This window comes from Electrona antarctica (genome assembly GCF_951216825.1).
Source record: "Electrona antarctica genome assembly, chromosome: 20".
Lineage (NCBI taxonomy): Eukaryota > Metazoa > Chordata > Actinopteri > Myctophiformes > Myctophidae > Electrona > Electrona antarctica.
The window spans coordinates 34,328,829-34,348,828 of NC_136801.1; the positions used below are offsets into that span (position 1 = coordinate 34,328,829).

At 42.7% G+C, this 20,000-nt stretch overlaps 2 protein-coding genes across 2 annotated transcripts in view; one reads left to right on the forward strand and one right to left on the reverse strand.

Annotated features, from left to right (window-relative positions):
* The window catches only part of dnah5l (dynein, axonemal, heavy chain 5 like), a gene marked incomplete at both ends in the record, with an annotated part of 103,736 nt that overhangs the window by 66,996 nt on the left and 16,740 nt on the right, over positions 1–20,000 (forward strand). The window contains 6 exons of the mRNA XM_079489883.1: positions 1,946–2,122; positions 4,297–4,491; positions 4,847–5,002; positions 5,920–6,102; positions 6,237–6,407; positions 19,250–19,501. Of these exons, the coding sequence (XP_079346009.1) occupies positions 1,946–2,122; positions 4,297–4,491; positions 4,847–5,002; positions 5,920–6,102; positions 6,237–6,407; positions 19,250–19,501 (1,134 nt within the window). The remainder of the gene's footprint in view (positions 1–1,945; positions 2,123–4,296; positions 4,492–4,846; positions 5,003–5,919; positions 6,103–6,236; positions 6,408–19,249; positions 19,502–20,000) is intronic.
* On the reverse strand, positions 14,067–16,840 carry LOC306912796 (uncharacterized protein; the record flags this gene model as incomplete). Its single annotated transcript, XM_079489252.1, has 5 exons — positions 14,067–14,511; positions 15,051–15,176; positions 15,307–15,378; positions 16,313–16,417; positions 16,576–16,840. 5 exons carry the CDS (start codon positions 16,838–16,840, stop codon positions 14,225–14,227), a joined length of 855 nt encoding a protein of 284 aa, XP_079345378.1. The 3' UTR covers positions 14,067–14,224.

Sequence of the window (20,000 nt, forward strand, 5' to 3'; positions counted from 1 at the left end):
TAAAATGGCCAGTCTACAAGCTCACAAAGTGTCAATGTAGATTGGCTAGTTGAACTATTCAAAGATGTTTTTCAAAATAGTAAAAAAAAAGGCAAAGAAGTTTAGGGATAAGGGGTTTAGCGGTGACGAAAATGGAGCCCTAGGTTCCCTGTTCCCAGGAGTTAGGTTAGTTCCCAGCTAAATGATGGAGTTGGTAAGCAAATTAACCATTATTAGATATTTAAAGCTGCTATAAGCAATAATATGTCAAAAATGTAATGACCTTTTTATTCATTTTTTTTTTTTTGGTATTCAGACAGCCAGCAATGGGTTTTATTCTCTGTGACACATCTAGGGGCCACAATCTGCATTCAAAGATTTTGCTAGAAGCTTTGTCATTGGTCGATTTGCCTGTCTACTTCCTGATTGGTTAGTCATTTCGACCGGGTTTCTTTCGACCAATGACAAAGCTTCTAGGAACATCTTTGAATGCAGATTGTGGCCCCTAGATGTGTCACAGACACTACATTTTTTTCATTGCTGGCTGTCTGAATACAAAAAAAAATGAATAAAAAACAAAGTCATTAAAACTTTGACATATTATTGCTTATAGCAGCTTTAACTCTTGAGAGCGTAACATGAAACCAAATCCCGTACGGGACGGGTCCATTTGGTTTTATGTTAAGCTCTGCACTGAACATCTGCATTACCCGTTAATTCACAAGAAATCTACACAATTTGAATGTAGAAGAAGTGTTGTCGTTTTGTTATCTCTCCTACTGGTTCTGTACCAACATCAATACAAAAAGAAAATATTCTTTAGTTTTGCGTCTGAGAGGCTAAATTGTCATCAATTCGTGGTCTGTGGCTCAATTGCTAAATAAATAATGGGCCTCGATATGAAAAGGGTTGAAAACCACTGGCCTATATTATAAAAAAATAATTAGCATATCCACAAGCTTAAAATAAGAATAGAGTACATACAATATCAATATTAGGCAGCTGAAAAACCTATTACTAACAAAGGAACACGATTTTTAAGTTAGTTATTGGTTCTAAATATTGCTTTCAATACATTTTCGATGAATTGCCCAGCCCTAATCCATCCATCTACCAGCTCAGTGGCCTTGTGGTTAGAGTGTCCGCCCTGAGACTGGGAGGTCGGGGTTCGATCCCTTGCCGGGTCATACCAAAGAAAAATGGGACCCAGTGCCTCCCTGCTTGACACTCAGCATCAAGGGTTGGTAAGTCCCTGCGACATACTAGCGTCATGTCCAGGGGGTGTACTTGTACATCAAGCTGCCTCACGCTACAGAAACAGGAGATAGGCTCCTGCCCCTATGGCAAGGCTACTTACTTACTTATCCATCCATCTATCCATCCTTCTTCTTGGTGCATATGTTTGGTCCAACATAATTATACTAACAGTCCTACAGTCATGAGTCCGACACCCTATACCCAAAACCCAACCTAACCTCACTGGAAGCCACAGGTTAGTTTTAACCTGCCACGGGTTAGTTTTAACCTGCCATGGATGTCGGGCCAGAGCCACGGGTTAGTTTTAATCCGCCACGGGTAGTGATACTAATATCACTGCGTGGATATTAGTCTCGTCCCTCTCAATGTTAGATTATTTTCGCAATGACCCGCCGCATATTTGCATACTGGGCCCTGGTTGGTTATAGCCTGGTTCCAGACGAATCTGGTTGGCTCGTCACCATTTCGGCCGTGAAGTCCTCCCACAATTGAGAGGGGCCAGACCTAATCTGCCTGGCCGGGCCATACAGTATGCATTGCAAAGGCAGATGAAGGCTGGCCAAGTTTAAACCCGCAGCACAGGTTAGTTGTAACCGGCAGCGCATGTCGTGAGCGACGGTGTTGTCGAAATAATGCCTGTCGTACTGTTAGTATGTCTAACCAACGTATGCACCCCCCCCCCATCTTCTGTCCCGTGTACTCCATCCAGGTGCGTTGGACGGACAGCAGTGTCTCCTTCGAGAACCAGATCAGACATCTGGTCGGAGACGTGCTGCTCGCCACCGGCTTCCTGTCCTACTGCGGTCCATTTAACCAGGAGTACAGAAACATCCTGCTGCAGCTGTGGAGGAGAGAGATGAGCCAGCAGCACATACCATACAGCAATGTGAGAACTACAGTAACTATAACCCAGCAGCACATTCCATACAGCAATGTGAGAACTAACTCATAACCCAACAGCACATTCCATACAGCAATGTGAGAACTAACTAATAACCCAACAACACATTCCATACAGCAATGTGAGAACTAACTCATAACCCAACAGCACATTCCATACAGCAATGTGAGAACTAACTAATAACCCAACAACACATTCCATACAGCAATGTGAGAACTAACTAATAACCCAACAACACATTCCATACAGCAATGTGAGAACTAACTAATAACCCAACAACACATTCCATACAGCAATGTGAGAACTAACTAATAACCCAGCAGCACATTCCATACAGCAATGTGAGAACTAACTCATAACCCAACAGCACATACCATACAGCAATGTGAGAACTAACTAATAACCCAACAGCACATTCCATACAGCAATGTGAGAACTAACTCATAACCCAACAGCACATTCCATACAGCAATGTGAGAACTAACTCATACCCAACAACACATACCATACAGCAATGTGAGAACTAACGCATAACCCAACAGCACATTCCATACAGCAATGTGAGAACTAACTCATACCCAACAACACATACCATACAGCAATGTGAGAACTAACTCATACCCAACATACAGCAATGTGAGAACTAACTCATAACCCAACAACACATTCCATACAGCAATGTGAGAACCAACTAATAACCCAACAGCACATACCATACAGCAATGTGAGAACTAACTCATATCCAACATACAGCAATGTGAGAACTAACTAATAACCCAACAACACATTCCATACAGCAATGTGAGAACTAACTCATAACCCAACAACACATTCCATACAGCAATGTGAGAACTAACTCATAACCCAACAGCACATACCATACAGCAATGTGAGAACTAACTCATACCCAACAACACATTCCATACAGCAATGTGAGAACTAACTCATACCCAACAACACATTCCATACAGCAATGTGAGAACCAACTAATAACCCAACACATACCATACAGCAATGTGAGAACTAACTCATACCCAACAACACATTCCATACAGCAATGTGAGAACTAACTCATACCCAACATACAGCAATGTGAGAACTAACTAATAACCCAACAACACATTCCATACAGCAATGTGAGAACCAACTAATAACCCAACAACACATACCATACAGCAATGTGAGAACTAACTCATAACCCAACAACACATTCCATACAGCAATGTGAGAACTAACTCATAACCCAACAACACATACCATACAGCAATGTGAGAACTAACTCATACCCAACAACACATACCATACAGCAATGTGAGAACTAACTCATAACCCAACAACACACACCATACAGCAATGTGAGAACTAACTCATAACCCAACAACACATACCATACAGCAATGTGAGAACTAACTCATACCCAACAACACATACCATACAGCAATGTGAGAACTAACTCATAACCCAACAACACACACCATACAGCAATGTGAGAACTAACTCATACCCAACAACACATACCATACAGCAATGTGAGAACTAACTCATAACCCAACAACACACACCATACAGCAATGTGAGAACTAACTCATAACCCAACAACACATACCATACAGCAATGTGAGAACTAACTCATAACCCAACAACACATACCATACAGCAATGTGAGAACTAACTCATAACCCAACAACACACACCATACAGCAATGTGAGAACTAACTCATAACCCAACAACACACACCATACAGCAATGTGAGAACTAACTCATAACCCAACAACACATACCATACAGCAATGTGAGAACTAACTCATAACCCAACAACACATACCATACAGCAATGTGAGAACTAACTCATAACCCAACAACACATACCATACAGCAATGTGAGAACTAGCTCATACCCAACATACAGCAATGTGAGAACTAACTCATACCAAACATACAACAATGTGAGAACTAACTCATACCCAACAACACATACCATACAGCAATGTGAGAACTAATTAAACTAATAACCCAACAACATACCATACAGCAATGTGAGAACTAATGACCCAGAAACTTTATACCATAACTATCTCATTCTTTAACTAAGTGAACGAGTCACTAAACAAATTGCAATCATAATGCTGTCCATTAACATTGTGTCCCACGCCATCAGGATGTGGACGTGTCCTCTCTCCTGGTGGACGGTCCCACGGCGTCCGTCTGGGGTCTTCAGGGTCTGCCCAACGACGAGCTGTCTGTCCAGAACGCTGTCATTGTCACCAAGGCCACCAGATACCCCCTCCTCATAGACCCCCAGGGACAGGCCAAGGCCTGGATCAACAACAAGGAGAGAGACAACCAACTACAGGTAGGAGAGGAGAGGAGAGGAGAGGAGAGGAGAGGAGAGGAGAGGAGAGGAGAGGAGAGGAGAGGAGAGGAGAGGAGAGGAGAGGAGAGGAGAGGAGAGGAGAGGAGAGGAGAGGGAAAGTGAGAATCTGAGAATCTGATAGGGCTGTTAATCGAACAAATCGATTTAATGGATTATGGAACATATAATCGAGGACGAGAAGGGGAGGAATGAGGGAAGGAATGAAGGACAAAAGATGAGTGAAGAGAAAAGAAAGGGAGCAAATAGTGAGACATTGAGTCTGTCTGTCTGTCTGTCTGTCTGTCTGTCTGTCTGTCTGTCTGTCTGTCTGTCTGTCTGTCTGTCTGCCTGCCAGGTGACCTCTCTGAACCAGAAGTACTTCCGTTCTCACCTGGAGGACGCTCTGTCTCAGGGGCGCCCCCTGCTGTTGGAGGACGTGGGGGAGGAGCTGGACCCGGCGCTGGACAACATCCTGGACAAGAACTTCATCAAGTCTGGATCCACTTATAAGGTAAAGACAACAGAACTTCATCAAGTCTGGATCCACGTATAAAGTAAAGACAACCGTCTGGATCCACTTCTAAAGTACGACCGCAGCGGTAACAGGATAACGTATCACAGGTCGTGTCCAACCTAGACGGCACATGATCTAAATGTCTCAATAGAAGAGCAGGGAGACCAAATGGAACCACCCCAATGGGCTATATGCACAGCAGCCATTTTGGAAAGATATTTAGGGACCCTTCCCTGCTTCCTTAAGTTCCTTCACAGGTATGAAGGAAGGTATGGAGGTATGAAGGCTCTGTTCCATTCTGAGCTCCAGAAATATATAGGTCTTAAAATCTAACTAAGTAATGCCACTGGAAAAGGTAACTAGGTAACGGATTACTCTAATTGCAAACTAACCTCATTAGGTCCGTTATACCCCCAAAAAAGTATTCCCGTTATATAACGTTGTTATTTTTAATGCCGTTATCCCCCACACTGATTGGAACATGACCCTCTCTAGGTGAAGGTTGGGGATAAGAGTGGAGTTAACCCTGAGGACAATTCTACAAATGTCTTCTAAATCCTGACAGTTTTCTGAAAGACCTATGTTTCTATGTCAGTCGTTCTCAAACATTTTCATGTCAAGGACCCCCAAGATTATATGTAATTGGCCTCCATCTGAAAATATGTTGTGCCAGGGACCCCCCAGAAGCAAAGATTTGAGTTAAAAATGTTCACTCTGAAAGAATATATATTCAAAGATTTGCACCACATTTTTAAGTTTTTTCAAGATCTACAAGCTCATAGCGCGGCACTCGGTGCCGCGCTACGAGCTTGTAGATCTGCTATTTTTCAATAGCTAAAGTTTAAAACAATGCCTAAAACACCAAAAGGGGTTCCCGTCTTGAATGGGTTTAATAACCTAATAACCCTCTCCAGGTGAAGGTGGGGGACAAGGAGGTGGAGGTGATGCGAGGCTTCACTCTGTACATCAGCACCAAGCTGTCCAACCCGTCCTACAGCCCTGAGGTGCACGCCAGGACCACCATGGTGGACTTCACCGTCACACAGAGAGGACTGGAGGACCAGCTGCTGGGGCGGGTCATCCTCACAGAGAAACAAGTTAGTTGGTACACATCATCAGTGACCCACAGATGGGTCCCTGACACACTGTTTGGGAAACAGTGCTCTAAAAAATCATTGAGTAAGTCCACCTATCCAGTCAGTCGCTGTAACTTATCCTTCTCTCCCGCCAGGAGTTGGAGTCGGAGCGAGTGCGCCTCCTGGAGGAGGTGAGCGGTAACAAGAGGAGGATGGCGGAGCTGGAGGACAGCCTGTTGGTCCGTCTGACCAGCACGGAGGGCTCCCTGGTGGAGGACCAGTCTCTGATAGACGTCCTCACTGTCACCAAGAGCACCGCACAGGAGGTCAGTGTGTGTGTGTGTGTTATATTTACCACACTCTCGCATCTACTTCAAATCACTCAGTCTTGCGTATGTAACACCCGGGATTTGAACTCGGGTCTCCCGCGTGCAAGTCCAATATCTTAACCACTAGAAACTCTGCTGGAGAAACATGTTGTTTGCATGCATGCTGTGTGTGCATGCTGCTATGCCAAGTTACTCATTGTGAGTGATTTATTATGGTGTTATCTTTCTAGTAAAATCCAAATATGTTAATTTAAGAACTCTGGACATAAGGACATTGTTTATGTATTGTGCACAAATGCATTGCTATTGCATGCGTGACAGGCCACAGTCTCAAACCCAATTTTGTTATCCTCATTAATATGTTCAACGACATCATTTAGCTGCAGGGGACCACTGGAACCCCAACCCCCTCACTGATTGAGAACCACTGATTTAGTCGTGCACCTGTATAGAGCGTCGCAGTCCCGCCCTGCCCCCTTTCATGACGACGCCAGGCCCAGGAAATAGTTCCCAATGCATTTTTCCCATAGACATTTCAAAACGTATTTATTTAAAGACCTTATAAGCGTCGTACAAAGCCAACTCTTGTCGTGACAAATCATGATAACAAACACAATATTTTAGACCAAACAAATAATTACAAAGACGAAAAACAACAAAAAAAGTGTTGTAACCTGCCATTTTCTTCTTCTTTCTGTTCAGCCCGAAAAATTGTGTTTGTTGTCATGATTTGTCACGACAAGAGTTGGCTTTGTAAACGTCTTTAAATAAATACTTTCTGAAAAGTCTATGAGGAAAATGAACGGGGATTTATTTTCCGGGTCTGCGACGCTCTATAAATATCACACACTAACACCAGGGCTCCACCGGGCGCGTCAGCGTCGCGTCAGCATCGCGTCTCCGTCACCGTCAGGGAATGTTCCCTTTTTAATCAATGAAGGGTGGCTCCACTGCCCGCGTTGCGTTGCGTTGCGTTGACGGAGACGCGACGCGTGCATTAAAATTGAACCGGTGCGTTTTTTGACGCACGCGGCGGAGACGCAACGCGTCCGGTGGAGCCCTGGCGTAAGGCAGCGGCAGCCAGTGGTTCCACGTGCCACACAAGATGCCCTTTTCTTTCCACTTGAGCACCTTGCCCCTCAAAATGTCTCTGCACGCCACTGCCTGGATATGGCTAATAAAATATATAATTTGTGCTGCTGCTATTTTAATGACACTTGCAATTGGTTAAGAGACTATAATACATAGGCATGTACAGTGGATTGCAGTGCATGAGTGCACACATACACAATTTTATATGAACTCTACTGTATGTATATTACAGCAATTGGGAGCAATTATAATAATTCCTTACATTCACTGGTCATAATTATCATTAACTTCTTTTTTTTTTTTACTTTATATTTGTCAGTGTGGTTGTGCTGTATGTGGTCGCTGCTTTGGCCATTTTGTGTGTGTGTGTGTGTGTGTGTGTGTGTGTGTGTGTGTGTGTGTGTGTGTGTGTGTGTGTGTGTGTGTGTGTGTGTGTGTGTGTGTGTGTGTGTGTGTGTGTGTGTGTGTGTGTGTGTGTGTGTGTGTGTGTGTGTGTGTGTGTGTGATCACAAGAGCAGCAGTGGAAAAGCTGATGTGTCTGTTTTTAGCTAAACTTATCTCCTTTGATAGATACGGTAGGTGTTCAAATATGAACAGTTGTCCGTGTGTGTGTTTGCGCGCGTTGTACTCCACTGACAGTGGGCACAGTATACATACGGCATTCCCGTTCATATCTTTATTTATATTTATACGAGAATCTGAAATCCTATTATTATTATTAGACTATTATTTATTAGAAGTGACCGTTATAGACTTCTTCATCGCTGCCTGTTTGAAATGACCTTTATCCATATTTTAAACATTAACTATTAAAAAATAGCAGGTCCCGCGTCCCGGAACAACATATTTTCAGATGGGGGTCTGTGGCCAAATACAGAGAATTCCGGGGGTCCTTGACATGAAAAAGGTTGAGCACCACCACTGACATAGAAACAGGTTTTTCAGGAAACTGTTAGGATTTAGAAGCCATTGTTTTTAGAATCGGCCTCAGATCTAAATGGGTTATATATACTGAAATAGCTGAACATGTGGGCCACATTATGAAAATGGCAAGGGGCCAGCAGGGGCCGCTTGAGAAAATGACAACATTAATGATACTTTTTCATTTTCCTTATTTCCACATCACATGACGTATGAAAAGACAAGTGCATTGTGCATTCTTTTATGGCTCGCCCATTTTCTCTCTTTTGAATAATTCTGTGCAATTAGCACATTCAACACAAACAACTGTTTCCATAAAACAAACTAACATACAGTAGGCTACTTCTCTATAAGCAGAAGAGAGAGAGCGAGGACATGTGTTTGTGGCTCAAGCATTGTCTAATATTATTTTAGAGCAGTGGTTCTCAAACATTTTCATGCCAAGGGCAAAGATCGACCCCAATATATTTTCAATCTACTTTCCCAAAATTGCTTATAAACAGATTTGGCAACACTGGCCAGAAAGGATCAGTGTTGCTTCTTTTTGGCTTATTTTTTATAGACCTGGTTGCTTGTTTCTGCCATAGAGCATGGCAACTGGCAACAGTATCAGTCCCAGAGCCATAGAGTATAGACAGAGTTACGCAAACGCCATTCACTTCATGGGGCTTCAGTCCAATGGCGGCTCTTCTACATAGACTTCAGTTGATTTGTCCCTATTTGAAGGCTTCAAATCGGGACAACCGAAAGTTTACGGAATGGGCTCTATGGGCTCGCGCGAGTACATGAACCACGTGACCGGGCTGTTTTCTGCCCCCTCAATATCGCAACTCTTCTATTAGATGGCTCTGGTCAGTCCCAGCTCCGTGACTGGGAGATGGGACTGTGGAGTCTGGATAAAACTTTCTGTTACAGTTACATTTAAATCCATCTAAAAGTACCGCACAACTGAAAAGTATCGTGACTGTGACCGCAAGTTAGAAACTTGTGTGGTTATAACGAGGCACAGCTGTTTACAATGCGATGCCAAATTAACAGCGGGGGGCTTTGCTTTTGGTCTGGATGAATTGCACAGGTTTCTCAAGCGCTTTTGTTTTTGGAGTGGAACGTACGACAAGAGCAAAACTTTTGTGAAATGTAAATGGTAAATGGTGCATTTATATATAGCGCATTTATCCAAGGCGCTTTATAGATTGTGCATTACATTCACCCATTCACACACACATTCATACACCGATGGCAGCGGAAACCATGCAAGGCACCAACTAGCACATCGGGAGCAATTAGGGGTTCAGTGTCTTGCTCAAGGACACTTCGACAGTGACTCTGGGGGAGCCCGGGTTCGAACTGGCAACCTTGCGGTTACCATCCAGGCACTCTACCCCATAGCCACCGCCGCCCTGTGTGAAATGTAAATGGTGCATTTATATAGCGCATTTATCCAAGGCGCTTTATAGATTGTGCATCACATTCACCCATTCACACACAGTGGTTCTCAATGTTTTTAGTACCACCTCAGAAAATATGTGGCTCTCCAAGTACCACCATAATGACTGGTGTTAAATACAGGAGCGTAGACCTGCCCCATCCTATTCAATGTTAAATACAGGAGCGTAGACCTGTCCCATCCTATTCAATGTTAAATACAGGAGCGTAGACCTGCCCCATCCTATTCAATGTTAAATACAGCAGCGTAGACCTGCCCCATCCTATTCAATGTTAAATACAGCAGCGTAGACCTGCCCCATCCTATTCAATGTTAAATACAGCAGCGTAGACCTGCCCCATCCTATTCAATGTTAAATACAGGAGCGTAGACCTGCCCCATCCTATTCAATGTTAAATACAGGAGCGTAGACCTGCCCCATCCTATTCAATGTTAAATACAGTAGCGTAGACCTGCCCCATCCTATTCAATGTTAAATACAGGAGCGTAGACCTGCCCCATCCTATTCAATGTTAAATACAGGAGCGTAGACCTGCCCCATCCTATTCAATGTTAAATACAGCAGCATAGACCTGCCCCCATCCTATTCAATGTTAAATACAGCAGCGTAGACCTGCCCCATCCTATTCAGTGTTAAATACAGCAGCATAGACCTGCCCCATCCTATTCAATGTTAAATACAGGAGCGTAGACCTGCCCCATCCTATTCAATGTTAAATACAGGAGCGTAGACCTGCCCCATCCTATTCCATGTTAAATACAGCAGCATAGACCTGCCCCATCCTATTCAATGTTAAATACAGGAGCGTAGACCTGCCCCATCCTATTCAATGTTAAATACAGGAGCGTAGACCTGCCCCATCCTATTCAATGTTAAATACAGGAGCGTAGACCTGCCCCATCCTATTCAATGTTAAATACAGGAGCGTAGCCCTGCCCCATCCTATTCAATGTTAAATACAGCAGCGTAGACCTGCCCCATCCTATTCAATGTTAAATACAGGAGCGTAGACCTGCCCCATCCTATTCAATGTTAAATACAGCAGCATAGACCTGCCCCATCCTATACAATGTTAAATACAGCAGCGTAGACCTGCCCCATCCTATTCAATGTTAAATACAGGAGCGTAGACCTGCCCCATCCTATTCAATGTTAAATACAGCAGCATAGACCTGCCCCATCCTATTCAATGTTAAATACAGCAGCGTAGACCTGCCCCATCCTATTCAATGTTAAATACAGCAGCGTAGACCTGCCCCATCCTATTCAATGTTAAATACAGCAGCGTAGACCTGCCCCATCCTATTCAATGTTAAATACAGCAGCGTAGACCTGCCCCATCCTATTCAATGTTAAATACAGCAGCATAGACCTGCCCCATCCTATTCAATGTTAAATACAGCAGCATAGACCTGCCCCATCCTATTCAATGTTAAATACAGCAGCGTAGACCTGCCCCATCCTATTCATTGTTAAATACAGGAGCGTAGACCTGCCCCATCCTATTCAATGTTAAATACAGCAGCATAGACCTGCCCCATCCTATTCAATGTTAAATACAGGAGCATAGACCTGCCCCATCCTATTGTGTGTGTGTGTGTGTGTGTGTGTGTGTGTGTGTGTGTGTGTGTGTGTGTGTGTGTGTGTGTGTGTGTGTGTGTGTGTGTGTGTGTGTGTGTGTGTGTGTGTGTGTGTGTGTGTGTGTGTTTGTAAAACTATTACTATTAAATCCCGCAAATCGTTACACAGTATCTCTATAGTCATGTGTTCAGGACGGATCTGTCCGATTTTTCATATTCCATCCTAATTGGTTAATATTGGCTTTCAAAGTTTGCAGGATTGGCCCGTTTTGAACAAAAAGCCTCAAATCATGAACGCAGCATGCAATTTACGTGAAATCTTTCACAGACTTTCCTACTAGGCTGAGGAATATATCCCACCCTTTTCACATTGGCCTGTTATAGCGCCACCAACAGGTGGATTTGTGCAAAACACCTTTTTGGAACAAATCATCCAATTGACATTTCTTCTTGCAAGAAGAAATGTCACCCTTTTCACATTGACCTATAGCGCCACCAGGAGGCCACAGCCTGACCTGGTGTAGACCTGTGCCCTGAGGGGCACTTTATCTAGTATTTCTAATGATTTTAATCCGTTCTCAAATCTTCTATCAACGGCTAGGTGTGCTGTCATGCTCATTTCAGCACGGCTGGAGAGCCTATTTCAACCAATTGCTTTGGTCAGAAGAACTACCTGTAGTAATATAAATATTTCATTCACTTTTGTCTTTTCTTCTCCTTTTTTGGGCGACTCCTCTGCGTACCACCAGAGGGGGCTCAAGTACCACTAGTGGTGCACGTACCACAGATTGAGAACCACTGCATTAGATAATCGACACTGGGTGAAAAATGAGTTACAAAATCGTGGGATAAAACATTTAATTAAAAAAATAAAATAAAAATTAGTTCAGGCATAAGGGATTAGGGCCCAAAATAGGGCCCTGCGTCTCCAAAGCAAAGTTCTTTGTTTACCCAGGGTGAATGGACTAAGCTCGAGATGCTTGTTACAGCCAGACCCTGCTCATAGAACATTTCATGGTAGGGGTTCAATGCCTTGCTCAAGGGCACTTCAGCGGTGGTAATTTTAACGTGCCGGTCCGGGGATTCGAACTGGCGACCTTCCGATAACAAGACCGCTCCGCAAACCGTTCGGCCACCGCTGCCGCTATAGAAATCCCTCCCTCCTCCATTAGAAATGGATTCCATCTGTCCGTGTAAATGACTCTTCAATAATTCACACACTGAACTTGTATTATTTTTCCTCCTGCAATTCCTCCTAGTTCACACTTCATCAGCCAGTATGACAGTGGCGTGCAAAAGTAGTTAAAATAGCAGATCTACAAGTTTGCAGAGCGGCGATGTTTGCCATCTTTAAAAGAAACAATAACAAATGTAAAGTATTAACAAAGAGCTTGTGACTAAATAATAATGACATTGGATGCATTTGGAACAGTGAAAACTACCAGTTTGAACACAAGGTTTCCACCTGACCAGTGATGATATACTGCATAAACCTTTATAAATCTTTGGAATTCTAGATGAACCCATTTAGACCTGGTGTAACCTATAGGTTGTTTTACCTTTAACCCATTTAGACCTGGTGTAACCTATAGGTTGTTTTACCTTTAACCCATTTAGACCTGGTGTAACCTATAGGTTGTTTTACCTTTAACCCATTTAGACCTGGTGTAACCTATAGGTTGTTTTACCTTTAACCCATTTAGACCTGGTGTAACCTATAGGTTGTTTTACCTTTAACCCATTTAGACCTGGTGTAACCTATAGGTTGTTTTACCTTTAACCCATTTAGACCTGGTGTAACCTATAGGTTGTTTTACCTTTAACCCATTTAGACCTGGTGTAACCTATAGGTTGTTTTACCTTTAACCCATTTAGACCTGGTGTAACCTATACGTTGTTTTACCTTTAACCCATTTAGACCTGGTGTAACCTATAGGTTGTTTTACCTTTAACCCATTTAGACCTGGTGTAACCTATAGGTTGTTTTACCTTTAACCCATTTAGACCTGGTGTAACCTATAGGTTGTTTTACCTTCAACCCATTTAGACCTGGTGTAACCCATAGGTTGTTTTACCTTTAACCCATTTAGACCTGGTGTAACCTATAGGTTGTTTTACCTTTAACCCATTTAGACCTGGTGTAACCTATAGGTTGTTTTACCTTTAACCCATTTAGACCTGGTGTAACCTATAGGTTGTTTTACCTTTAACCCATTTAGACCTGGTGTAACCTATAGGTTGTTTTACTTTTAACCCATTTAGACCTGGTGTAACCTATAGGTTGTTTTACCTTCAACCCATTTAGACCTGGTGTAACCTATAGGTTGTTTTACCTTTAACCCATTTAGACCTGGTGTAACCTATACGCTGTTTTACCTTTAACCCATTTAGACCTGGTGTAACCTATAGGTTGTTTTACCTTTAACCCATTTAGACCTGGTGTAACCTATAGGTTGTTTTACCTTTAACCCATTTAGACCTGGTGTAACCTATACGTTGTTTTACCTTTAATGCCGGCTGTGTGACATTCACCTCTGTGTCACATTCACATTTGTGTCTCATAATAAGCAACAACATTTTATTTTTTGCTTTTATTTTTATTTGTATTCTTACATATACACTCTATAAAGTAATGGTACCAGTATCACTGTTACATGTACACTCTATAAAGTAATGGTACCAGTATCACTGTTGCATGTACACTCTATAAAGTAATGGTACCAGTATCACTGTTACATGTACACTCTATAAAGTAATGGTACCAGTATCACTGTTACATAGAATAGACCAGAACACCACTCCATGTGCTTTCGTTGTCTGCGTCATCATAGAGCGTGTTCCCAGAAGGTAGTCTCATGTAAACGGTGTCTCCCTCCTCCAGCTCTAGGATCATTCCATTAGAAATGGATTCCACCTTTCCATGATTGTTGTATCCACGGTTACTCATGAGACGCTGATCATTTTTATACATTTGGATACGCACAGACTCTGATGGTCTATTCCAGAGAGCTGCAGTGAACCTGAAGTGATAAACACCTTTAACAGGAGATGTGAAGATTCCTATGTAGAGAACAAACATGCATGCACACATACGCGCACACATACGCACGCACACACACACACACACACACACACACACACACACACACACACACACACACACACACACACACACACACACACACACACACACACACACACACACACACACACACACACACACACACACAACACACACACACACACACGAAAATCATGGTGACACTTTTAATTAAAACCAAATTACATTAAAGTTCTGTCATCCCATTCACTATTGATTTCAATGGGAAATATTAATTTACATTACTGTAAAAAACAAAGTCTGAAAACCAGTGAATGGTATTGTATACTTTTACATTTTTGTCAGACACAAGTAGCAAAATAGCAGATCTACAAGCTCACAACAAACAGCCTTTTATTTTCCCCATTTGCTAGAAAGCAACAGTTTTGGACATACAAGGTTTCCATCTGATGTAACATTATGTAGTTGTGTAATTAGTTGGTGAGACCTAATTATTATGAATTAATAAAGTGAATTAACATGACTTAATCACACCTACCTGTGGATGGATTGTAGGAGTTGCCGATGTTAGTGAAGACCTTCTTATAGACCAGAGTGGTGTCAGAACCAAATGGACCAACATATCCATTACCCAAACCAACAGAGAAGGCAATCTGTGGCTTGTCTGTCAACACAGGAACATTATATAACTCTTTATAATATTATAAAAGCATAAATGATACTATCAGCCCTATATTAAAGCCCCATTTAAATATAATGCTTAACAACATATTTGATAAACATATTGTACTTACTCCACAGTTCCAGCACCTTGTTGTCAGTGTCAGCAAGCCTGTTCTCTACGGTGGACAGCTGAGCAAGCTGGGCTGAAATCATCAACATTCATATTAAATACACAATTTATACTATAAATCCACCTGTTGAGTATAGATCAAATATACAATCAATAACATTACAACTAACTATTCTCCAAGCATCAAATAAAGTCATTAAAATGAATGAACACTAAAGTAAGTCATTGTTTCAACACTCTCTCCTGCCTGCATCCACTGAACATCATGTTGTTCTAATTACCTCCTACAAAACGATTACATACACATTTTAAACACAGCCACAACTTTTTCAAATCAATCTATTCTCAAATTATTAAAATAATGTAACGCTAAAGTAAGTCTTTTTTTCCCAGTCCTCTCCTGCCTGCATCTACTGAACATAATATGATTATTATCACCTTCACTTTCTTTCTTCAAGGCCTCCACACTGTTCTCACTGTTGCTCAGTCTGGTCTCTAGGACCTGGACCTGGTCATCAGTAGTACCCAGTCTGGTCTCTAGGACCTGGACCTGGTCATCAGTGGTACCCAGTCTGGTCTCTAGGACCTGGACCTGGTCATCAGTGGTATTCAGTCTGGTTTCTAGAACCTGGACTTCGGTCTCACTGCTGCTCAGTCTGGTCTGAAGGTCTTCCTGCTCTTTCTCACCGGAGCTCAGTTTGGCAGCCATTTCTGAAGAGAAGAAAATCACAACAAAACGATTTACATATTAGTTTTAAACACAACCAGTACCTTCACAACTTTTTCAAGCTCCATTTTTAAATCACAGTTTGCAAAAAATACAGTACATTTCATTATCAGCACAGCATCTATTTAAAAAATATATAATAATTGAACGCTAAAGTAAAGTAATTTTCTATTCTCCAAGCATCAAATTAAGTAATTAAAATGTATTAACATTAAAGTAAGTCATTTTTTCATCACTGTCCTCTGCTTGCATCCACTGATCATCATGGTGTTCTAATTACCTTCACTTGACTTCTTCAAGGCCTCCACACTGGTCTCACTGCTGCTCAGTCTGGCCTGAAGGTCTTCCCGCTCTTTTTCACTGGCGCTCAGTTTGGCAGTCATTTCTGAAGAGAAGAAAATCACAGCGAAACTGTTACATATTTTAAAACACAAAAATCAGCTCATAGCGCGGCTCATAGAGCAGCAGAGTGCCACGCTACGAGCTTGTAGATCACATTTTGCACACACAAAAAAAGCATTGCAGTTTCTTAAACATCCTGACCTGCATTCTCCTTGGCCATCCGTTCCATCTCGTGCTTGGTGATGCCCAGCTCCACCCGAAGATCACTCACGGAGTCCCTCTGCTCCTTGACCTCTCCCTCCACGTTGCTCAGGCTCTCTCTGGTCTCGGCTCTCATGTCCACTACGGTGGCTCCCAGGTTGAGCACCATGGCCCTCTGCTCCTTGACCTCTCCCTCCACGTTGCTCAGGCTCTCTCTGGTCTCGGCTCTCATGTCCACCACGGTGGCTCCCAGGTTAAGCACCATGCCTCTCAGTTTCTCCAGTTCAGTCCAGAGGTCAGGTTGTAAGAGGGTGGCTGGTTCTCTCACTGCCTCACGTTGCCTCTCTCACTGCCCGACCCCCCTGAGTCTCCCTGAGACATGTATGTTTCTGATCCAATCACCTGCTGCTACTAGATCAAACCTGTAAATATCCTTTTATTATATTTGTATTTATTACCCCTGAAAATACAAAATAATAATAATCAAAGAAATACTTTTTATATGACTTTTAACCACTTGAACCCCAGCATCCCTATTATGTAGGAACATTCGCCAAAATAGCCGATCTACAATCTCACAATGCCTTGCAACGTGACACATTGTGAGCTGGTAGATCTGCTATTGTTGGCACAGAGATATTGGGACCTGTTTTGCTCCAACCCTTACCCCCTTATTCCTTAACTTATTTTGCCAAAGAAAATGTATTACTATTTTAAAACATTTTAAAATAGTTCAACCAGCCAATCTACATTGACACATTGTGAGCTTGCAGATCAGCTATTTGAACTATTTTAAAAATGTTTTAAAATGGTAATAAATGGCAAATAAGTTTAGGGATATAATAAGGGGTGGAGTAAGATGTAGCAGTTGGTGTAGATGGAACCAGAACCCACCAGTACAGTGCAACTCAGCTCTGTGTTGTTAAGTACAGAGACCACTCTTAAAGGAGCATTCAGTGATTTGGAAAAAAACCCGGTCCACCCGGTAACAAGATGTGCACATGCACACGCTCTACAGTGGGGGAAGTACAACAGACCAACAGCACGTGCACCAATGCCCGCCCCACTCGATCATGATTGGAGGAAGGCCCCTCTCATCCTGATTGGATGAAGGCTTTGCCACCCAAAGCCCAAACCGAAACTAGGGTTTTTTGACCCCAGGGGCTCACTGGGGACAGGGAGGAACTCCTTATATGGTCAGCACACTTTATAGTAGGGAGGATTATCCAAAAAATAAGAAAAAATTAGTGATATTTGAATTAAGTGAAATCACTGAATATACCTTTAACTAGGTTGTTAAACAATTAAGTGATATTGATGAATTCCACATATTCCACATCTGTTTGACCATTCTGGTCAAACAGAGTCAGCTATTGTGCGTGTTGGCTCACTGGAAACACACTGCTACACCAGTGGGCCTCAAAGTGTCCTTGAGTGAGTTCCAAATGGCTCTGTACGGGTGTGTAACTCTGAGAGTGTACACACATGACATGTGTACACTCTCAGAGTTATACATAGTTACACATATCACAGGTTATACAGAGCTAGACATTCCAATAACTTGCCTCTCGATGTGCACAGTACATAATTTTATTGATGCATCTAAACAGCGGCAGGTATATGTTGAGGTATCGCAAGATTTGGTTGCCAGACAGTGGACAGTCTCGCGATACTTGGCACTAGAGATGTCCCGATACTGTATCGGTATTGGAAAAGTATCGGATCGGCCCTTATTTGGTCATATCGGTATCGGCAAATATACCAGTCTAACCACAGATCCGACACAGGGGTAAGGGGTTGACACTATAGCAGGTAAATAAAAATGTTGGGGCATGTGGAGTTTGCTTTGGAGTTGCCCAAACTGCAAGTGCACATTTGAATGAGGAGTCTGCTATAAACACAACATGAGATATATAGCTAGATAGCTATAAACACTATTCCTGGTCGGTGGACTTCAAAATAAGATCTTTTTTTATTATTATAAATATTATTCTCTGGTATCGGTATCGGCTAACACAGAAATTGTGGTATCGGGATCGGATCGGAAACGAAAAAAGTGTATCGGGACATACTTGGCACATTCAGAAACTAGTTTGTGCTCTTTAGATACCTCTAGAAAATTTGCAGCGTGCACATCGAAAAGCAACACAGCAGACAATAATGTGTTATATGTCTTCTTTTGTATTCCTGAACCGATTATATGACAATGGTCTCAATGTTTCATAAATAGTTTGTTCATGAGCTGGTCCAGCCGTCTCCGTTCATCACTGCCATGTATTTCATCGAAAATAGGGGGCGGCAGTGGCTCAGGGGTAGAGTGACCGGATGGCAACCGCAAGGTTCCCAGTTCAAACCCGAGCTCCCCCATAGTTAGTGTTGAAGAGTCCTTGAGCAAGTGCAGGTGCCTTGCATATAGTTTCCTCTGGCGTTGGTGTCTGAATGTGTGTGTGAATGGGTGAATGTAATGCACAATCTATGTAAAAGCACCCTGGATAAAGGCGCTATATAAATGCATTCTATCGAACTTCCGGTGCGAGATTTGCCACCGAGAGTGTCATGGCCCAGTCACGTGACCATGTCTTTCCTTCTGCTAAGCTTGCTTTCCCGGAAGTAGGAAGAGTTATTCCTTGTGCATGGAGCCCGTTGTTTAAGTCATATATTGTATAAATTGTAGGTAAGCGAGAAGCTGAGGGTTGCGGCGGACACGGAGGTGCAGATAACCCGCGCGAGGGAGGAGTACCGGCCGGTGGCCACCAGGGGCAGCATCCTGTACTTCCTGGTCGTGGAGATGTCTCTGGTCAACATCATGTACCAGACGTCCCTCGGTCAGTTCCTGGACATCTTTGACTCGTCTCTGCAACGCTCCGCCAAGTCTCACCTCACCGCCAAGCGCATCAGCAACGTCATCGACTTCCTCACCTACCAGGTGAACGCGACTGGACATCCACAGACATTTAATTAAGGACTATTCATAGCCCAGTTGTCGGTGAAGATGTGACCACCGAAACGGTGTTCAGTAAAAACAGAGAGACATCTAGATACGATGGAGACATTTAGGCACATTCAGAGGTATTTGGAAACATTCCAGACATTTGGAAAGGTTTGAGACATTTGGAAAGGTTTGAGACATGTTCGACACATACATTTAGATCAGTGGTTCCCCAACCTTTTCATGATCAGGCCCACTTGGAAATCTTGTTTGGGGCCCACAATTTACAATTTCAATTTACAGCAGACGCTCTTAATCCAGAGCGATTTACAGTAAGCAAGAACAAAACATGGCAATACATAGAATACATAATCAAGTAAAATATCAAGAATCATAATACAGTACGTAAGCTAAGAACCTAATATCTATATAATGAAACTGTGCGTACTATTACTATACACTTTAGAGTGCTATGTCTAACCCCACCAATCTGACC